The sequence below is a fragment of the Zingiber officinale genome, chromosome 8B, assembly GCF_018446385.1.
Source record: "Zingiber officinale cultivar Zhangliang chromosome 8B, Zo_v1.1, whole genome shotgun sequence".
In the NCBI taxonomy this organism is placed as follows: Eukaryota; Viridiplantae; Streptophyta; class Magnoliopsida; order Zingiberales; family Zingiberaceae; genus Zingiber; species Zingiber officinale.
The window spans coordinates 66,609,736-66,628,989 of NC_056001.1; the positions used below are offsets into that span (position 1 = coordinate 66,609,736).

At 36.5% G+C, this 19,254-nt stretch overlaps 4 protein-coding genes across 6 annotated transcripts; 2 read left to right on the forward strand and 2 right to left on the reverse strand.

The window, feature by feature from the left end:
* Positions 1–6,465: 6,465 nt before the first annotated feature.
* Positions 6,466–10,216, forward strand: LOC122016346 (cyclin-A3-1-like). Its single transcript, XM_042573610.1, has 8 exons — positions 6,466–6,952; positions 7,020–7,252; positions 7,348–7,423; positions 7,516–7,592; positions 8,902–8,935; positions 9,010–9,165; positions 9,527–9,661; positions 9,888–10,216. The coding sequence occupies exons 1-8, from the start codon at positions 6,515–6,517 to the stop codon at positions 9,945–9,947; spliced, it is 1,209 nt and encodes a 402-aa protein (XP_042429544.1). The 5' UTR covers positions 6,466–6,514; the 3' UTR covers positions 9,948–10,216.
* A 283-nt stretch (positions 10,217–10,499) lies between these two features.
* LOC122016297 (eukaryotic translation initiation factor 5A-2) lies at positions 10,500–13,318 on the reverse strand. 3 transcript variants are annotated; one of them, XM_042573538.1, is made up of 6 exons: positions 13,158–13,318; positions 12,910–13,049; positions 11,958–12,080; positions 11,817–11,873; positions 11,668–11,742; positions 10,500–10,807 (listed from the first exon to the last, which is right to left on the reverse strand). In XM_042573538.1, the coding sequence occupies exons 2-6, from the start codon at positions 13,030–13,032 to the stop codon at positions 10,706–10,708; spliced, it is 480 nt and encodes a 159-aa protein (XP_042429472.1). In that variant the 5' UTR covers positions 13,033–13,049; positions 13,158–13,318; the 3' UTR covers positions 10,500–10,705. The 3 variants fall into 3 exon arrangements, with proteins under 3 accessions (XP_042429472.1, XP_042429474.1, XP_042429473.1); XM_042573540.1 differs by having other exon boundaries at positions 12,910–13,037; positions 13,158–13,314; XM_042573539.1 differs by having other exon boundaries at positions 12,910–13,067; positions 13,158–13,299.
* Positions 13,319–13,517: 199 nt separating this feature from the next.
* Positions 13,518–14,762, forward strand: LOC122017448. The gene is made up of 2 exons (XM_042575070.1): positions 13,518–13,763; positions 14,117–14,762. The coding sequence occupies exons 1-2, from the start codon at positions 13,590–13,592 to the stop codon at positions 14,510–14,512; spliced, it is 570 nt and encodes a 189-aa protein (XP_042431004.1). The 5' UTR covers positions 13,518–13,589; the 3' UTR covers positions 14,513–14,762.
* An 809-nt stretch (positions 14,763–15,571) lies between these two features.
* On the reverse strand, positions 15,572–19,020 carry LOC122017490 (translocon-associated protein subunit beta-like). The gene is made up of 6 exons (XM_042575121.1): positions 18,779–19,020; positions 17,047–17,145; positions 16,855–16,963; positions 16,088–16,159; positions 15,961–15,966; positions 15,572–15,867 (listed from the first exon to the last, which is right to left on the reverse strand). Exons 1-6 carry the CDS (start codon positions 18,970–18,972, stop codon positions 15,751–15,753), a joined length of 597 nt encoding a protein of 198 aa, XP_042431055.1. The 5' UTR covers positions 18,973–19,020; the 3' UTR covers positions 15,572–15,750.
* Positions 19,021–19,254: the final 234 nt, after the last annotated feature.

Consider the following 19,254-nt stretch of genomic DNA (forward strand, 5'->3'; position numbering starts at 1 on the left):
GGAGAAAAAACAAGATCTACACATGGTATTCATTGACTTAGAAAAAGCTTATGATAGAGTCCCAAGAGAAATTATATGGAGAATTTTAAAAAAGAGAGGTATTAGCGTAACATATATTGAACTAATTAAGGATATATATGAGGATGTAATGACCAGAGTAAAGACTTCAGGCGAAGTAACTGAAGCATTTCCAATAAAAATAGGGTTACATCAAGGATCAGCTCTAAGTCCCTATCTTTTTACACTAATTATGGACGAACTCACTGCGCACATTCAAGGCACAGTACCGTGGTGTATGTTGTTTGCAAATGATATTATTTTGATAGATGAGACACGTGAAGGAGTAAATGCTAAGCTAGAATCTTAGAGGGAAACACTAGAAGGGAAAGGTTTTAAGCTTAGTAGATTAAAGATAGAATATATGGAATTTAATTTTAGCAATATTAGAAGTAATGAAACAATTGTTAAGATAGGAGAGGACGAGTTGCCCAGAACCGAGAGATTTAAATATTTAGGATTATTTTTACAAAATGATGGAGGGATTGAGAGAGATGTCTTACATAGAATACAAGCAAGATGGGTGAAATGGAGGGGAGCGTCGAGTGTTTTATGTGATCGTAAAGTACCTCTTAAACTTAAAGGTAAGTTCTATAAAACCGCAGTTAGACCTGCTTTGTTATATGGAGCTGAATGTTGGGCTATGACTCAAGCACATGAGCAGAAGATGAGAGTTGCAGAGATGAGGATGTTAAGGTGGATGTGTGGACATACAAAGATGTATAAAATAAGAAATGAGAGCATTAGAGAGAAAGTCGGAGTTGCATCTATTGAGGAAAAATTCCAAGAGACACGTTTAAGATGGTACAGACATGTACTTAGACGACCAATAAATGCTCCAGTTAGACGATGTGAAATTATGATAAACATGCATATCAAACGAGGAAGAGGAAGACCAAAAAAGACTTGGTTAGCAACAATAAAATAAAATAAAATTTATTTAAATATAGATGATGATATAATAGGAGATAGAGCTCAATGTCGTAAAAGGATTCATACAGCCGACCCCACCTAGTGGGAAAAGGCTTGGTTGTTGTTGTTGTTGTTGTTGTTTGTTTCCTAGGATACAACGATAAAACCACGAACGCAACCAAACACTGGTTGTTCGTGGCAAACTGAGAATGCACTTGAGTGCTACATGAGTAGTTTAGCCAAGTGAATGCACGATTAGAGAAGAATCGAGGAACGAAGGTGGAGAAATTCTCTTGCTTTCGCTTCTCTTACGCATCTCTCTTTGCTCAAGATCCAGCATCCTTATATAGGAGCTCTTACCTTGTCTGCAATAAATGATCAAATTATGATCATTTAATGCTAGGTTTAATGTCATAATTAATGGATTTAATATTTTCATTAATGTCGAGACGTTACGAAATCATTATTAACGGGTTTAATGTCGTCATTAATACTAAGACATTACAAAATCACCATTAATGAGTTTAATACCGTCATTAATGTCGAGACGTTACGGAATCGCCATTAATTTCACATTAATGCTTCCGTTACACTCTTGAGCATGTAGCAAAAAGAGATTCAAGTGACAATATGTTGGTTTATTCTTTTGGGCAAATTTTACCTCGACCGGTCCAGCATTCGACATGCACAGATCGTGCTCGCACACGAGTTAACATTGGTTCAGTACAATCTGGGCACAGGATTTACACCCACCCCTGCGCACTCACGCGTGAGAGAGTCCCTCCCCATGCATATATTTACAACATCAATGCATGTGTCATAATTTAAACCAACAATAAAGCCAAGAGACTTCTAATGTGGGACTAAACTCATGCACAATAAAGTCTCTTCATCTCCACCTCTTTATTGCATTCATATTTCCAATAGATAAGACATCATTTTCTGATTATTTTTTGCGGCAATCGATCAGTTCCACCTTAGGGTGGGATAGGGAGTGAAAAACAAAAAAAAAATTGATGGAAAATTTTCTCATTTGATTTTCATTGAATTGAAGAACTATATAAAAAAAAAATACAACTGTTAAAATCTAGAAACTAAACTAAATCTAAGAAATTTACAACAAAATATAAATTATCATTATTATAATATTTACAAATTTAAAATCTAAATATCTTCATAATGATTCTCCATTAATTCAACTCATAATCTGATTTATGTATATAATCCTCCCATATATCTCCCAGGATGGAGCTCCGGGAGGAGAAACCAATCTTAGTCATTAACTATTGGAAGCATATGTTGGTAATGGTTTGGTGAGAGCATCATACTTCAAGCAAGAGTGGAACACTAGATTAGAATAGAGATTGGTGGCACCGACATTGTCGTAGTAGATGACTAGTTTTTGGGAGGAAGAGAAGCTAAGCTCACCAAGAAGGGAAGACAACCAACACAGATCGACAGTCATGGCCGCGACAGAGCGATATTTTGCTTCAATAGATGATCGAGCAATAGTATATTGTTTCTTCGAGATCCAAGAAATAGGATTTCATCCAAGATAGACAATATATGCGCTAGTGGAAGTAAAGTCATCTTTATTTCTAACCGAGTCTGTATCTCATAAGGCATGTAGAGCAAGAGACGATCAATGATGAAGTAGAATGCCTTGATCAATGGTGCCACATAGATATCTTTAAACATGTTTGACAGCATTCCAATGCTTATTAGTAGAACGTGTTAGAGTGTATACTAAAAGTCTAGCTTTTTGTAAACATTTATTTTGAAATAAAGAATCACATTGGTCAAATATCTATATTTATATGTTAAGTGTAGTTGTTCAATTAATTTATATTGTAGATAACATGGTGTGTGGTGTCACACACAGAAGATCATGTTATCAGTTCCTTATAAGTTATAAAAAGTAGCTCGCGACTAAGATGGAAAGGAACAAACCATTGGAATAATCATAGTGTAATTTGGTATTAGTTTATCTTGACTATAAAATTACACTAGTACACTCTGAGTGTATTGAGCAGGACCATTTGAGATAGTTTCTTTTTTTACTGACTATATAAAAGAACAATACCTCTGCTATTATGGAAGTGTGTACTCTTAATCATGATATAATAACAAGCACATATACTTAATACTTATTTCTTTAATTTATCAAAGGGTGCGATTTAGCTCGTTAAATCAATAGGTCCGATAAGTTGAGAAATGATATTATTTATATGGTGTGTTGTTGATTATAGAATGAAACTATGTCCTAGTAATTTAGGTTGATGATGTCCCCTTGAGGAGCTCATAAGGATTGTCATGTAAACCATGCAGGTGGACTTACTTGGACATGACGATAAGGTTGAGTGGTACTACTCTTGGAGCTAGATATTAATTAAGTGGGTTGTCAGTAACTCATTTAATTAGTGGACATTCAATATCTTAAACATATGGAGACTAACACACTCATGATAAGAAGGAGCCCATATAGTAATATGGGATTGGTGTGGTAGTGCAATAATAACTCTTTAGTGGAATGAGATATTATTGATGAACTCGAGTTGGGTGTTCAGGGCGAACACAGGAAGCTTAAGTTCATCGGGAGACCAAAACCAATTCCTCCTCTCGGTCACTGTCGTAGCTTCTTATTTATAAAGTTTTATACCCACCTAAACTTAACTTCTTACCCACCTTAAGGTGGTCGGCCAAGCCTAGCTTGGAGCCCAAGCTAGGGTCGGCCAAACCAAGGAGATATGGGTTCAAGTGGTGGTCGGCCCTAGCTTGGAGCCCAAGCTTAGGTGGTCGGGCACAATAAAATAAAAGGGATTTTAATTTTAAAATCTTTCCTTATGTGGAAGCTATGATTTAAAAGAGAGTTTTAAAATTAAATTTTACCTTTTATAGTTCCTACAAAAGATTAAGAGAAAGGTTTGGTATCTTTCCTTATTTGTAGATTGAAAGGAAGATTTTAATTTTGGAGAAAATTTTCCTTATTGTAATCATCCACATGTTTTAATAGAGAGATTTTAATTTATAAAAGTTTCCTTTTATAACCAACCATGAAGGGAATTTTTAAAAGAGAAATTTTTATTTTAAAAATTTTCGGAAACAAATTAGGAAGTTTTAATTTTGTGTTTAAAACTTTCCTTGTTTGGAGGACTTGTAGGGGTCGGCTATTAAAAGAATAAAAGGAAATTTTTAATTAAAATTTTCTTTTATTGGCAAGGAAAATAAGGAAGTTTTAATTATGTTTAGAACTTTCCTTATTTGCCAAGACCAAGGAATATAAAAGAGAGGGTAGAGGTGCATCACCTCACAACAATACATCTATTATTCCTCTCTTCTAATTCCTTGGTGGCCGACCCTCTCCTCTCTTCTTTCTCTCTTCTCCTTTTGTTGAGGCCGACGACACTTGGAGGGTTTGTTTCATCTTGGTGGATTCTCGTCTCGGTAGATCATCGCTCACACGACGTCTGAGATAAGAAGAGGAATACGACAAAAGATCGTGAGGTCTATAAGCTACAAAAGGTATAACTAGTTATTAGTTTCCGCATCATAACTAGTTTATTCTTTTGTTTAGATCTTGAAATACCAAACACAAGAGGCTAACGATTCTAGGTTTCAGATTTAGATTCGATTTTGTGTTTCTTTTGTTTTTCGATCTTGTGATTCGATTGTTCTTAGTGGTTAGACCTAGGATTACTATAAGGAGATTAAATATTGAATTTCGTTGAAAGACTTTGTCTAGGAAGTGGTGGATGATCCCATACCCAAGAAGGCCTAGTGCCTCGCCGTGTTTAACTTGGAAGCCGATCTCTGAAATAAATATTTAATCAAATTTGTAACATAGATGGATTTGGATTAATAATGTTAAGCATTGTTTGTGATCCAAGTCTAAACCTCTAAGAACAGATAAGTTGAATTTGGAATCAATAATGTTAAGTTCTGTTTGCGATTCCAAATTTAATTTCTAAATAACACAATAGGTTGTTAGGAAAGGTTTAGGACTTGTAAAAAAATTTTGTACAGAGAAACCGGTACGATATTCCGAGTAGCAACCAACAGAACGATGTAAAAACTGAGAAAGCTTGTTAACCACATAAGCAATATCAGAACGAGTAAGGGATCAATAGGATTTCATTCAAGATAGACAATATATGCGCTAATGGAAGCAAAGTCATCTTTATTTCTAGCCGAATATCTATCTTAGAAGGCATGTAAAGCAAGAGACAATTAACGATGTAGTAGAATGCCTTGATCAATGGTGCCACATAGATATCTTGAAACACGTTTGACAGCATTCCAATACTCATTAGTAGGACGATGTAAAAACTGAGAAAGCTTGATAACCACATAAGCAATGTCAAAACGAGTAAGAGATAAGTACTGAAGGCTACCTATTATAGTACAATACTCAAATGGATTAGAGAGAGTTCTGGCATTGTGAAGTGGGTAGGCGTAGTAGATGTTAGGATACTCCGAGAGCTAGAAAAGGGGTGAATAGCTTCTTTCGCTTCATCTTGTTAATTTGTTACAGCGAAAAACTCGAAGCAATGTTAACACCTTTGTTTACTTGGTATCCGCCTCCTTGATTGACTAATTCAATGATTCACATGATGCACACATCTCTACTATGAACACGCTCATTTTTGGAAATAATTCGGAGGCGGAGATCTCTCGTACAAGCTCACAACAAGAATACAATAAAAATAAAGAAGTAAATATACAATACAATGAACACATTGCTAGCTTGATCTCTTATTATTTGTAAATACCTCTTGATCAGTTGGAAATACAGTAACACTTCTTTCCCAACGTCGTAAGAACCGACGATTTCAAAATATCCACGAAAATCTTTTTCTAGGATTTTTCGAGAATTAACACTTCTTTCCCTAATCAATTGTCACATCATCCGACTATTCGAACACCTGTAGATTTCAAGAATAACAAGCGATTCCCTAAGAATTCAACTTATTGGTTCATACAAAATCTACAAAGAAGTCAGATTGAGTAATTGAGTTCGATTTAGATTAAAATTGTTTAGAGTTTTCTTATTATGGTTTGTTTAATAAAAGCACAATTGAAATGAAATCTCTTAGTGCAAATTAATTCAATTTTCGGTCTTCCACAATTTTTGTATTATCCTAATGAGTAAACATTAAAAAGCATTAAGTAAGATAAGTAGATGAGTATCTAACATGAGCAAGTCTAGCCAGCATTGGTGATCCTCTTCATTTAACATCCTTTGATAAAAACACACGCTAAAATGATTTGGCGTGCAATTTCAACTAAATTATACAAATTAAAAAATATACCTACGAAATTTTAAATATTTGTAAAATACATATCAAAACATTACGATATGAAAATTTAATAAAGGAATTCGTTTTTTTTTTTTAATTATTCTTTTAGAAAAGCGGAAAACCTTTGTTTTCCCCCCTCCCCAACTGCTTTCGAATTCTATTAAATATGGCGCCTTTCTCCACCGCCTAAATCTCTCCCAAATAGAGAGATCGGGATTCGGGAGAAAGAGCCAAAGAGGAATCGGTCCATGGCGGAGAAGGAGAACATTGCCCCGCGCCGTACCCGGGCGGCGGCCAAGAGAGCTGCTTCGCCCTCCGCCGCCGCCGCCCCTGTCCCAAGCCGGTCCCCTACCAAGAGAAACCGCATCGCACTCGCCGAACTCCGTTTCCTGTCCAATGCCACCTCTGATTGCTCCGCCCCTCGTTCTAAGAACAAGGCAAAGACCAGGAAGAAGGCAAAGTTCCGCCCGGCGGCTTCCTCCGATGAGATCACTCCGCGCGTAGATCCCCAGATGTGTAAGTCCTACTCCGATCGCTCCGTCCCTCGTTCTAAGGGCAAGGCAAGGACCAGGAAGAAGGTAAAGCTCCGCCCGGCGTCTTCCTCTGATGATATCACTCTGCGGGAAGATCCCCAGATGTGTACCTCCTACGCATCGGATATATGCCAGTACCTCAGATCTATGGAGGTTTGTGGTTCAATGTTACTTTCTTGTTGGATAGGCCTCGTTAGGGCTTCATCTGGTTGATTTTTAGGCGAAGCCGAATCGAAGACCGCTTCCGAACTACATGGAGAGTGTTCAGCGTGACATCACGGCGGGTATGCGAGAGGTTATGGTGAATTGGCTGGTCGAAGTGGCGTTGGATAGCAAGTTGGTCTCCGAAACGCTCTACCTCACCGTCTCATACATTGATAGGTTCCTCTCCCTGAATGCGATCGCTAGGCAACGATTGCAGCTTCTCGGAGTGTCTTGTTTGCTCATCGCCTCGTAGGTTCTGTTGTATTTGTTGCCCTAAAAAACTGCCCTCTTTTATTTGCATTGAATCATTGATTGATCATGTCCTGAACACTTTGAAAATGCAGCAAGTATGAAGAGATAACTCCTCCGCCGGTGAATAATTTTTGCGACTCCACGGATAATGCTTACACGATAAAAGAGGCTAGTTCATGTTTATTTCCTGAAACACTCTTCTCTTGGCTGAATTGAGCAATGTTGAATTACATATTCTTTTTGTTGCCCTGCTCGTGTAGGTGGTCGAGATGGAGAGGGAGATTTTGAAGTCTTTAAGGTTTGAGTTAGGCAATCCCACTGCCAATACTTTCCTAAGGTATTATACATCTTAAACCATATCAAATATGTCTATTGTCGGCTATCAATATCTTTGTGAGGTATAATTGTTTTTAATTTGTTAAAATTTAATTAAAATCCTTGTCGTTTGTGTCCAATGGTACTTGGAGCCAGTGTTGTAGACTTACAAATGCCTTAATCTACTTGTAGGTTTAGAATCGATGTATGTTTGCAGTCTTTCTAGTCTTCTCTACATAAAGTCATACCCATGCCGACATAGTGTGTGAGCATGCATGCATATTCGTCTCAAGAGGCGACTTGTTGATTGACGATATTAGATAGGTGAAGAGGTCTGTCTATCATAGTTGAAGGGATATTTCAATAGTTGATCACAAAGTTATTTGCAACGATTATTCTAAAAGGGCGAGTCAATGTAATTATGTTTAAGCTCCACTAGTTCAAGTTGTCGACTAATCCACATGTTGTTTCCAAATCTATTGGATTGATTTTCATGAAATTCTTCCAAAAGTTTTAATAATTTGTGTTGTTTGAACTCGTCACTAATATTGAATTTGTCCTAGACTTTACCAACTATCATTACCTACCCAATGTATTCTAAAATTATCCTTACATGTTATATAGTTTATTGATTGTTTGAAGTAAACCTTATTTCGTCTTAACTATTGTGGGTCCAAGATAATATTATTTAAGCTCTATGCTTGATTATGTCAATAATAATATTTTGGTTGTCTATAAAGATGTTCATATTTTTTACATTTTTTTATATTTTCGTCGCTAATAGAAAAGTAAATATAATTGTTCTTCGGTAGTAATATTGTCACTCTACACTTGTTCCTTTAGTTTTTTTTTAATATATTCTTTGATCACAAAAATCTTGTCTATAAAATGTGATAAATTGTGTCATACTCTTACAAGATTTCCTTTTATCCAAATGGCAACAATTATTGCATGAAACACTACTTTCCAACACAATGATACACTTTTTATTTACAATGACATTTCTCATAATCTCTGTTCTTCTCTACTCATTAAATAAAATATTCAAGATATTGAAAGCTCTTATTAAATGATAAAGTCATACATTTTTTTAATATTCCTTCCATTTGTTTTCTATTACTGAAACTACCCATTAGGTGATCAATTGTAGTTTCTAACTTTTAATATATAAAGTTTTAATTCTCATTCTTTGAGCAAAACATGCATTAATCAAGTTGAATTTGAAAAGGTTTAGAGGTTGTACCTAAAACCAAAAAGGAATCTTGATGCACTTCAGTAGTCCAATATCCATATATAAGTTGCTTAACAGAATTAGCATTTCATGCTTGCAGGCAATTTATGCAGGCCTTTCAACAAGATGGCAAAGTGAGAAACATTCCCCCTATTTACATTATGTTCCTTTTCCATTCCTTTATGTTAGAGTGGTTGCTCTTACTCAGGTACATCATTCAAATCTGCAAATAGAGTTCATGGCAAGCTACCTTGCTGAGTTAAGTTTAATGGACTACGATTGTGTCCAGTTTCTACCATCTCTGGTTGCTGCTTCAGCTATATTTCTCGCAAGATTCACATTGGATCCAAATAGTCACCCCTGGGTATGATTCCTTTTTCTTCATGTTCGATTTTGATAGGCAATCTAATAGATCCTTTTACCTGATTTTAATCAAAGCATGCTGCAATAATTAGTTTCCGTGAGCAAATATTGGAGGGATGGGATATAATAAGCTCCAAGGTGAAAACTTTAGTCACAAAGCAACTCAAACATGTTTATTTTTCAGTTGAAATCATGCTGTAATTTAACTTATGGGAAATCGGCATGAGTAAATTTTATGTGCATTTCGTGAATTTGAAAGATAAGTAAAAACATTTTTAAACAGATGATTTAAAATACTAACGTTATTTGGCTTTTGATTTAACAAAATCCCGCAAATACTAACGTTATTTTTCCCTCTGCAGTGCCGAGAACTGGAGCAAAGTACTCGTTATTGTGCTGCGGATCTAACGGATTGTGTCCATGCAATTCATAACCTGCAGTTGAAAAGGAAAACCGAATCCCTAGCGGCCATTGGTGAAAAATATCAACACCACGAGGTAGCTTTCTACCCATCAAATAATATATTACAACGTTATGATGTTTAGGTTTTATTTTTTTATTCAAATTTGTTTATTGAAATGCTTATTGTGCTCAAATATAGATTTAGCTTTTATTGAATTTAAATACGGGTATTATCGTCCTTATAATTGACTTAAATTATCGAATCTACATTCCTAACGATCATTTTATTTATTTATTTATTATTATTATTATTTTGGACAGTTCCAGTGCGTGTCCACATTACTTTCACCCGCTCAGATTCCTGCAAATTATCTTTCATAGGATGCGAAATAGGTGATCTGAAGAGCAATGTGGCAAGCACACAAGGCTATCAACGAGATCCATTGCCCGAGCAAGGGAGCTGCAGAATGTCTGATCGTAGTTTAGTTTTGATCATCCATTTTGAGGAAACACAATTTGATGAGTTTAGTATGCATCAAAATGTAAGATATTATAGTTGGTAGGACACATCAATACCTGAATCACTCTGAAACTATTGTCATTTTGGCTATTCCAGGTATCGATAGGAGCATAGCTCGAGCATTGTAACCAACGAATTAAACTGTATAAAAGTAAATTCCTTCTGTCTATAATTTATAAGCATTTCTGTGGATGTTTTTTTCAAACTAAACTGTTTTCCACTATTTGCTTGTAAAATTCTAAATACATTTTGGAGCCATTGACCATCTTTCCTCCATTTGATTTTGTAGTTCGAGAATAAAGAATTTCATTTAAAATAATAATTTACTCATTTATTTCTTAAAAAATAAGTTTTATTTCAACTTTGGCAATTCTGTTGGAATAAAACGAGTAATCATAGTGTGACTTCATGCCTGAAGAATAAACATCATGCAAACCATTCATGATAAAGAGGGCGATACAGAACAAAAATACATATAAGTTTTGGACACAAATCACACTCACACTCAAGCTAGTGATTAATGAACACGAGGAAGAAAGAAAACCAGTAGTTCGCATGTGAAAGGTAAGCACTCACTATAAATATTTTTTGCACGACGATTGATGATGTACGGGGGAAGCTACTTGGGGCCGATATCCTTGAGGCCACAAATTTGCTCTTCACCCATCGCAGACATCACAGAGACAACCAAGTCCTTTCCCTCTGCGAAACCATCTTTAATCTGCATCGCTAATGGTGTTAAATTGGCACAGGAATAATCCTACCGAGCAAGGTGGACTAACAAAAAAAAAGAAAACCCAAAGAATTGGAAGTGAAAGAAGAAGAAGAATGGGGCAAATCCCAAATAAGCCAACAAAAGAATTCAAGTATAATGCCAAGCATATACAAAAAGTAGAATTCATGGTTATGATTTGTCGATGGCAGGAGGCCAAGAAATAAGGCATTCTGCTGAAAATATAATTTAGACGCAACATGTGGCAATGTGTGTTCAGGCACCTTTTTGGTTCAGGATGAAAAAAAAGTAGGTGATGTGTGGAGGAAAAAACTACTTGTTAAATAGGTTGGCTCCAAGATATTGTTGTTCCCCAATTCTTGCTATGCTTTAGTCAAAGATAAAGATCAAATCCAGAGACCGACTAGTATCTTTAACATCAACCCAAGAGCTAAAGTTTGACAAAATCCTTCACAAAATAACTAGGTTAGAAATCATTTGAGGCTTTGCTAACAAATTTTCAATTTTCATATCAACTGGACCCAAGTATACCTTTTACTCTGAACCATAAAAGAATCCTCATGCGATCATCACATTTTTTTTCAACTAATTAAAATTGAAAAAACATCAGCTAGATCAAACATATTTTGCATGAAATTTATTCATACAAATAGGAAGAAAGAGTTAACTTATGAACTAAGTCAATCTAGGTGGACTGATTTAAATTTGAAGTAAAACTTGTTCTTCGGAACAAACTCAGAATCTAACCTAGTCAATGTGGAACAACTAAGATTAGGGGTGTTATAGTTTTTTAAAAAAAAAATTATATATTTTAAATAAACTTAAACATGCATAACCACTTTGAAAACCTGAGTAAGCAAATTATCGTCTGTTGGGAGCTTCAGATCATCTTTGGTGTTACCATTTTCAGTCAAAAGGCTCACCTGACAAATGCATGTGTTAATAAAAAAATAAATCATCAAAGGGAAAATCAAATATAAAACAACAAGAACTATACAAAGCCATCTTCAGAGATATCAATCAGCTGGTAGTCTGTGCGATTAACATGAGGTACCTGTATACAGATTAAACAAGTTTAAATATCAAAGACATCTGTACGATCAAATAAACAACTTTTCTACATAAGTTGTAAACACACATCACAATTATGTGAGGACGGCACAATATCCTCAAGCTTCTTGCCATTAAAGATATCTATGGCAACAAAGTGACACTTTGCATGACCATGCTTTCCAGTCTTGCTGGTTGAAACCTCAACAACCTGAAATACAAAGTCAAAGACAAAGTGTTTATAAACATTGCAACAATAAAAGATGTATATATATGAAGTTATGATCCCATATAATGCATATAATAAAAATGCAGATTCCAAATTGCTTCTAAAAATTTGGAAAAAAAAAGAAGCCAAAATGGATATTTAGGAAAGAAGCAAAACCACCTGAACATAAGTAAACAGTGAACTTTACAATGATAACAAAGGTAGAATGCTTTGATATTTAGCATACTTATATGGTCAGTAAACAAAATCTTGTACAACAATAAAAAGGAAAACAACCTCCAAATAATTTACAAATAATCAGTTAAGCAACATTAGCAATGCATAGTGCCGCCCACATTCTCCATCAGCTAAGAAAGAACCCATTAAAGTCAATAACTCCTAGTGTCGAGCAGACTAGTGCTCCTAGAACATCTCTTATAGTCTTATACAACTACCATGTTCTGGTTCATTGTATAATTACAGATTTCTCCTCTGTGAAACAGGAAAATCCTTGATTAACTCGCATAAAGAACCACTAGATAAAATCATCGCTAACACAAAAAGATCATTACTGCAGTGAAGAGTACAAAAGGATATAAAAAAATAATAGTGCACAGTTTATCAAATTAGAGATCCATATTTAAGATCACCCTCATTCCCTCGACGCCTAAAAAAAAATATGGTAAATTAACATAAGCTAAACAATTACCGGACCAAAACAATAACAGGAAGAAAGAGAGAAGATACCACGGTACACCACAAGGCGCTGTAAAATTAGTAGAACTACATCAATCGATGAAACAGAAATGTATGAAGCGGTTAAACTAGGAACCTTGCAGGGCCTGCCCTTGATGACGATGTATCCGTTCTTCCGAATTGTCCCAGCCTGCTGCGGGTATGTCTTGGACGCCCCAGCGTCGGCCTTTGACTCGAAGTGATGCTCCTCGTCCGACATGATCGCTGATGCAAACGCTGAGAAAATGTATCAGACTACAGATCGAAGAGCAGCGACATCAAAACTTCACCGAGACCGATAAATAGGGAAGGAAGAATCAGGAGGCCCGACCAAATGCTCAGTACCTGGTAGCGAAGGCCGGAGGCGTAGGAGCTAGGAAGCGAGATGGAACAGCGAGGGATCGGAAACCGCCTGCAGCCTCGAGCTAGGGTTACCTCACCATAAATAAGACGACAGATATGGCCATGGGAAGAACAGAGCCGTCGGATGTCTAGAGAACGGATTGATTCAGATTTCAGAGAGCCATCTATTTCGTTTCATCTTCGGGGTGAATTTGAGAAAAGAAAAAGTTTTAGCGTTGTTTAGTAAAGTCTCCTGAAGTATTATAATCATCAAAATACCACCTCGATATTTGATAATTTCCATTTTGATACATTTTATTAAACAACGGAAGAAGAAGCTGCTATTCGCACTCACCTCCTTCCACTTCATCTTCTTCGCCAAACTCCCTCGCGCTCCGTTTCCTACTTTTCTAGGTTTCGCCGTCGCCTGTGGCAATGGACGTCCCTAACATCGACGAGATCGCCGCGTCATTACGGAGCTGCTCTCTGGGCAGAGCCGACCGGATTCCGTCGCCGCCGCCGCCGCCGCCGCCGCCCGGGAAGATAACCGTGGACTTGAACTCGGAGATCCCCCTTCCCTACCACTGGGAGCAGCGACTCGACATGCAGGTGCCTCCCATCTCTCTCCATCCTCCCGCCGGACTCTTCCTGTCGGCGTTTGTTTGATCCAATCTGAATGCTCTGGAGTCAGCCACAAAATCCGATCTTGGAACCGACTCCGGCGTTAAGATCTTTCCTTTTTCTACTTCCTTTATTACTAATCTGTTCTTTTTGAGTTGATGTTATTGTTAATTAGTGAAGAGCACACACTTCTGATTGACGATGAGTTGTTCATCCTTGACGAAAACATCCTTCTCGTAGTTTTTTTTTTTCTTGAAATTTTCCGATCAAAATGTGCAAATTTTCGATTTTGATTATGTTAATTGGTTACTAATCTCACCTCCCCTGTTTTCACCTTGAAGACGGGGGAAATCTACTACATCAACTGGGAGACCGGCGTGAGGACCATCCTCGACCCTCGCTCCGCCGGCACCTCGACGTATTCATCGAGCTACTACTACTCCGACGAAGACGAAGTCTCCGGCACAAGAAGCGGCAGAGGCGGGAGCGACGAGGAGGAAGAAGAAGACGGCTACGGTGAGACAGTCGATTCCGAAGAAGACGAAGCCTTTGGTACCGGCAGCAGCAGGAACGGGTGCGACGACGAGGAGGAGGAGGCGGACTCTAGCGGCGATGACGGAGAAACCCTCATCGCCGCTGGCTGCAACGCCTGCTTCATATACTTGATGGTCCCTAAGGGCGCCCCCGCCTGCCTCAAGTGCGGCGGCGCCCTCATTCACCTCGGCGACTACCTCTGAGATTAAAAAGGATCAGATTTTAAGGAACAAGCTTCCATTTTCTCCGTAATTCCATTTCTCCCACGGGAATTGCTTCTGTTCCATTCTTCCGGTGGAGAGCTGGCTGTGGCAGTGGTTTCGTCGGCGTCCATAGATGAGCTTGTGATCTCTGCGGATGAGATTTTGATTCCCTATTTTGGGTGTCGGCTTTTGATCCTACACCTGCTGCCAATCTGCTTGCCGCCTGAGTGTAGGACGTACGCAGAGTGATAGTGGAATTATGAGTTAGTTTTCTTTTCATTTTTTTTAAATTTAAAATTGAATTGATGATGAATTGCATTATGATAACTTTTCAAAACTGTTTTCAAATCTAAACCTATTATTACATATTTACTGTAAATTATTTTGGAAACAATTTTTAGAGGGGAAAATTACAGTGAAAGAAATTAGAAAGAAAAAAACAAGAAGAAGAATCAAGTGCTTAAAAGAGATGCTTATAGGAGGAATAGAATAGAGTGGCATGGAGAAATTGTAAAAGCACAAGTAAATAAATATATTGTGGCAATTACTTGAGATAAAGGAATCTGGTCAGTATACTGTAGCAAAAGCCACTGGGTGCTCATCCACAACACAACAGAAGACAGTTCATCACAGTCTGGGGTGCCAAATCATGCATTCTCTCTAAGAAATAAAAAAACATTGATATTTAAATTTCTTTACATTTTAGTTTTATATAAAATTATTATTTTTTCACTTTGCAGATTAATTACACAGTATAAATGGGACAAACAGACCTAGAGATGAGTTGTAATTTGTAAATCATCTTACAACAAAAATTGAAAAAGAAAAATTAGATATACAAATCCCTTTGGATTTAATAATAATTATAACAATTTTCATTTCTAAATTGGCATACACTTAAAATGATGACCTTGCAAGCTGCGATTAATGCAAATCGCTTTCAAATCAGCTTACAAAGATTTTAACCTGTGCAAAATTTAAGTGGGTAAAATTTATAAAACCCGAATGTTCTATGATAAAATATGGCATGGCCCCTGGCAACGCGAGCAGCAAGCACAGTTAGTAATAAAAAGGGATACTGGATTTCCCCAAGAGAACAAAAATGTTTCATCCAAAATTAGGGTAGTACTACAAAATAAAACAGTTAATTAGGAAGGGAACTCTAGTTCTTGCAGTAGAAACTGACGATACATTCGATCGCGATGAAAGTAGAAAGCTCAGCCTGAGGAGATTAAGTATCAACGCTTCTTCTTACTTGCCTTCGCAGCTGCCCTCGATGGAGTTGCAATGAGATAGATGAACAATCCCACGAATGAAAGAACAGACACCAAGGCTCCGTATTTAGCTACTAGCCTCTGCGTATTAAGGTTGGATCTTTGTCAGGCGAATAGGTTAACGAATAGAAATATTTTTCAACTACAAAGAAGAATCAGAAACCGTGAGCTCACCTTTGCCTGAAGTCATAGTTGGATCGGATCAGTTGTGTCAGTACATGAAAGTTGAATTGCACATTATTATATGTAAGGGAGATAGAACTAAGAAATGATTGCAAAAGTGATTTGTGAATTAACTCACCCATTCAAACTTCTTTTCGGGAGGCCTGTCTGCAAGAACATCAATAGGCAGAATTGGGGTAGAATACGCTTCCTACATTACGCGAACAAGATAAAACATTCAACCAGTGGAAGTCAATGAAATTTATTTTTAAGGATATAACAAGATTTCAGGGATGGCTAAAACTACAACTTCTGCTTTCATTATTATTGTTAAATAAAAGGCCTTTATTACAATCCTAATGCACGTGCTAGCTATTAGAAGAGAACCCACTATTTGGAAAATACAAGTCAGCGAACCAGTAACAAGAATAGAAAAGAAACTTTCTAGTGGAATCTATTTCACGATCTATAGAGAAATTCTATAAAGACCAAAAAAATGCAATTCACATTCAATTCATAAATTTTTGGAATCCACATCATGCAAGGAGAGACTGTTCTTGCTAATGTGAAGAACAAATTGTAGCATGTTTCAGAAATGATACAGGTACGAATTCTTCATCCGCTGGTTATTCAGTAAAAATGACCAAGGTCCTTAAATGGGAAAGAAAAACCTTTTACCATCTTAACAAACGTTAGCCTCATAGCCATTTACAACCATCAACTCCGACAGAATAACTTTTTCATGCAAACAGTTTAGCATAAATTACTGAACACATGCCATCATGTGAATCAATTGTTATAAATATTCTATGCACCTTTGAACCTAAAAGAAAAATTACAGCATGGCCATGTAATGTATCACTCCAAAAGCTTACTTGATTACAAACAGCATAAAAGCAAAAATACCTGTAGGGCAGCCTTTGTGGGAATGCGGAATTTGATAACAGCAGGAGAACCATAGAATACGCCCTTTGTTTTAGACTCCAGAACAAAAGAGTGAGAAACAGAGGAGCCACTAAAAATAAGAAAAAAAAAAGCATAGTATAAGATAGGCCAATGGATTTATGATTTTAAAAAAGTATCAGAAAATTAACTCACGCATCAATTTTTTCCCATGTATTTGATGTGTTTCCAGAGAAGAGTTCAAACTTATCTTGGGACCAACTATCATCATTCAAGCTCACGTCATAAGCAGTTCTGTGACATTAATGATTGACAAAGATTATATGAAAGAATATTGTATATTGAATACATATTACAATAACATAGCAAAGATACACTACAAAAATCACAAGGATTTAATGCAAAAATAGATAGATAAATAAATCTTTGAGATTTTCAAAATGTCAGCCGTCTAACTGTACTAAGTACCCTGAATATATATATAAATTGTATCTGATAAGTGGACCATCAACTTGTGCAAAGTGGACATCCCACAATAATAGCTAGCTAATCAGCCTTTTGGGCATCACTCATCTATTTCCAACTTATTTATTTTTTGACATAAGCCAGTGCAAAAGGCTCCTCAGCCAAGGACCATGACAACATTGTTCTGCCAATTATTATACAAACAATCATCATGCAGTAGGATATACAAAAATGAAGACATAATATCAACAGCATTTTTATGTGTACTACAAGGCCACAACTTATACCATAGTGTCGCACTTGTTTAAAATGTAGTAATAATATCCAAAGATATTCATCAGTACGTATTTGTCATGCTTGCATTGGTAGATAATAATTAAAGGCTATCAATGGAAAGATCTTCAGAATCAATTTAGCAAGGAAGACAAGATTACATCATATATATAATTGTGATCATTTCTCCTTATCTATGGTTTCTTCAATTAATTCATAACTTTACAATTTAGTAAGCAATCGTAACTAATATAGACACAATTTTATGTGAGGGCAATTCCACCTGAAAGTTCAGTCCTTTTTAATTTTTCATAAAAATAAAGCTACTAGATTACTAAATGAAAATCCCAATTTATGCAAATGGAGTCAAGGATGATGAGATCTAATATGTGACACTATATAACCAAATCTCATAACTCTAACACCTACAAATTCATTACTTGGAGCAGCTTGCCCCTTAAAGTTTTGATTTAGTAACTAAGAATAACTTATCAAATTCGACAAGCATACCAAAGAACTTTGATAATATTTGCACGAATGTACTTTGCATAAAAGAATATATATATACACGGACATTTCATGGAACATGGAAAATATGAAACAGACAACTCGATAACTTAGAGCCACTTGTAGTTTTTTTGTTTCTCAAAATTTCTCCAGAAGAAGTTCATTTACTGAAATAGTTAATGAATGAACAATTTTCCATCATTTTTAGATTTCTAATGCAAATCAATTTGTGGAGTTACAGAGTGAATCATCACAGACATAAATTGCCCAACTTTTCCACGATCAAACACATACTAAACTCTTGACATGTGAAGATGAACGCTCAAGACGTTAAAATTTTATATCTATAATTGGGCCATAGCCTAGTTTGGCAGAATCTCTAACCGCTATGATTATTATTATCAGCAGATCCGGTGACAATAGGCACAGGGAAATGACATATTTGATTCTAAGCTAAGGTAGGATTCCAAATAAGGGAATTCCAGTAGAACTCGATCAGTGATTGATGAACAAATTTTGAAGGAAAATAATAGATGACACAGATAAACAGTATCAGATGGAAAATTGTAAGGATGATCGGAAACGTGAAGGACGGGATCCCATTAAATCAGAAGATTAATATTATTAACATCAAAATTCTACAAATTAAAAAGAACAAATAGATCATCGAGGTTTATCTCACGAGGATCCTTCATTGTAGAGATCGATCGAGACGGATACACGCTCGACGCCAGATTTGAGCCTCGTGAGGCTCGCCTTCTTGTAAGCAACGACGAATGGGATATCGGAGTCAGCCAGCGCCGCCGAAGAGGCGGCGAAGAGGATCGCTGCGACGAGGAAGAACAGGGAAAATCCCGATCTAGTAGCTTCCGCCATGCCTAGGGTTTCGAGTTCCTTGGAACGCTGTCAAATGGAAAACAAGGCGACTGGGGGAGTATTAATTCGCCGCGATTTCCGTTGGATTTATGCACTCAACACCCCAAAAGTTTTCTTTTTAAAAAATAATTCATTAAATTTCAATTGTTTCCAATTTGATAAAAAAAAAAAATCCAATTCATCTTCTCGTTTTTTTTTTTAATTTCTAAGACAATATAGTAAAATTTAAACCGTTTAATATTTTTTTTCATGAAATAAGATTATTTTAATAAGGGTGGGCAA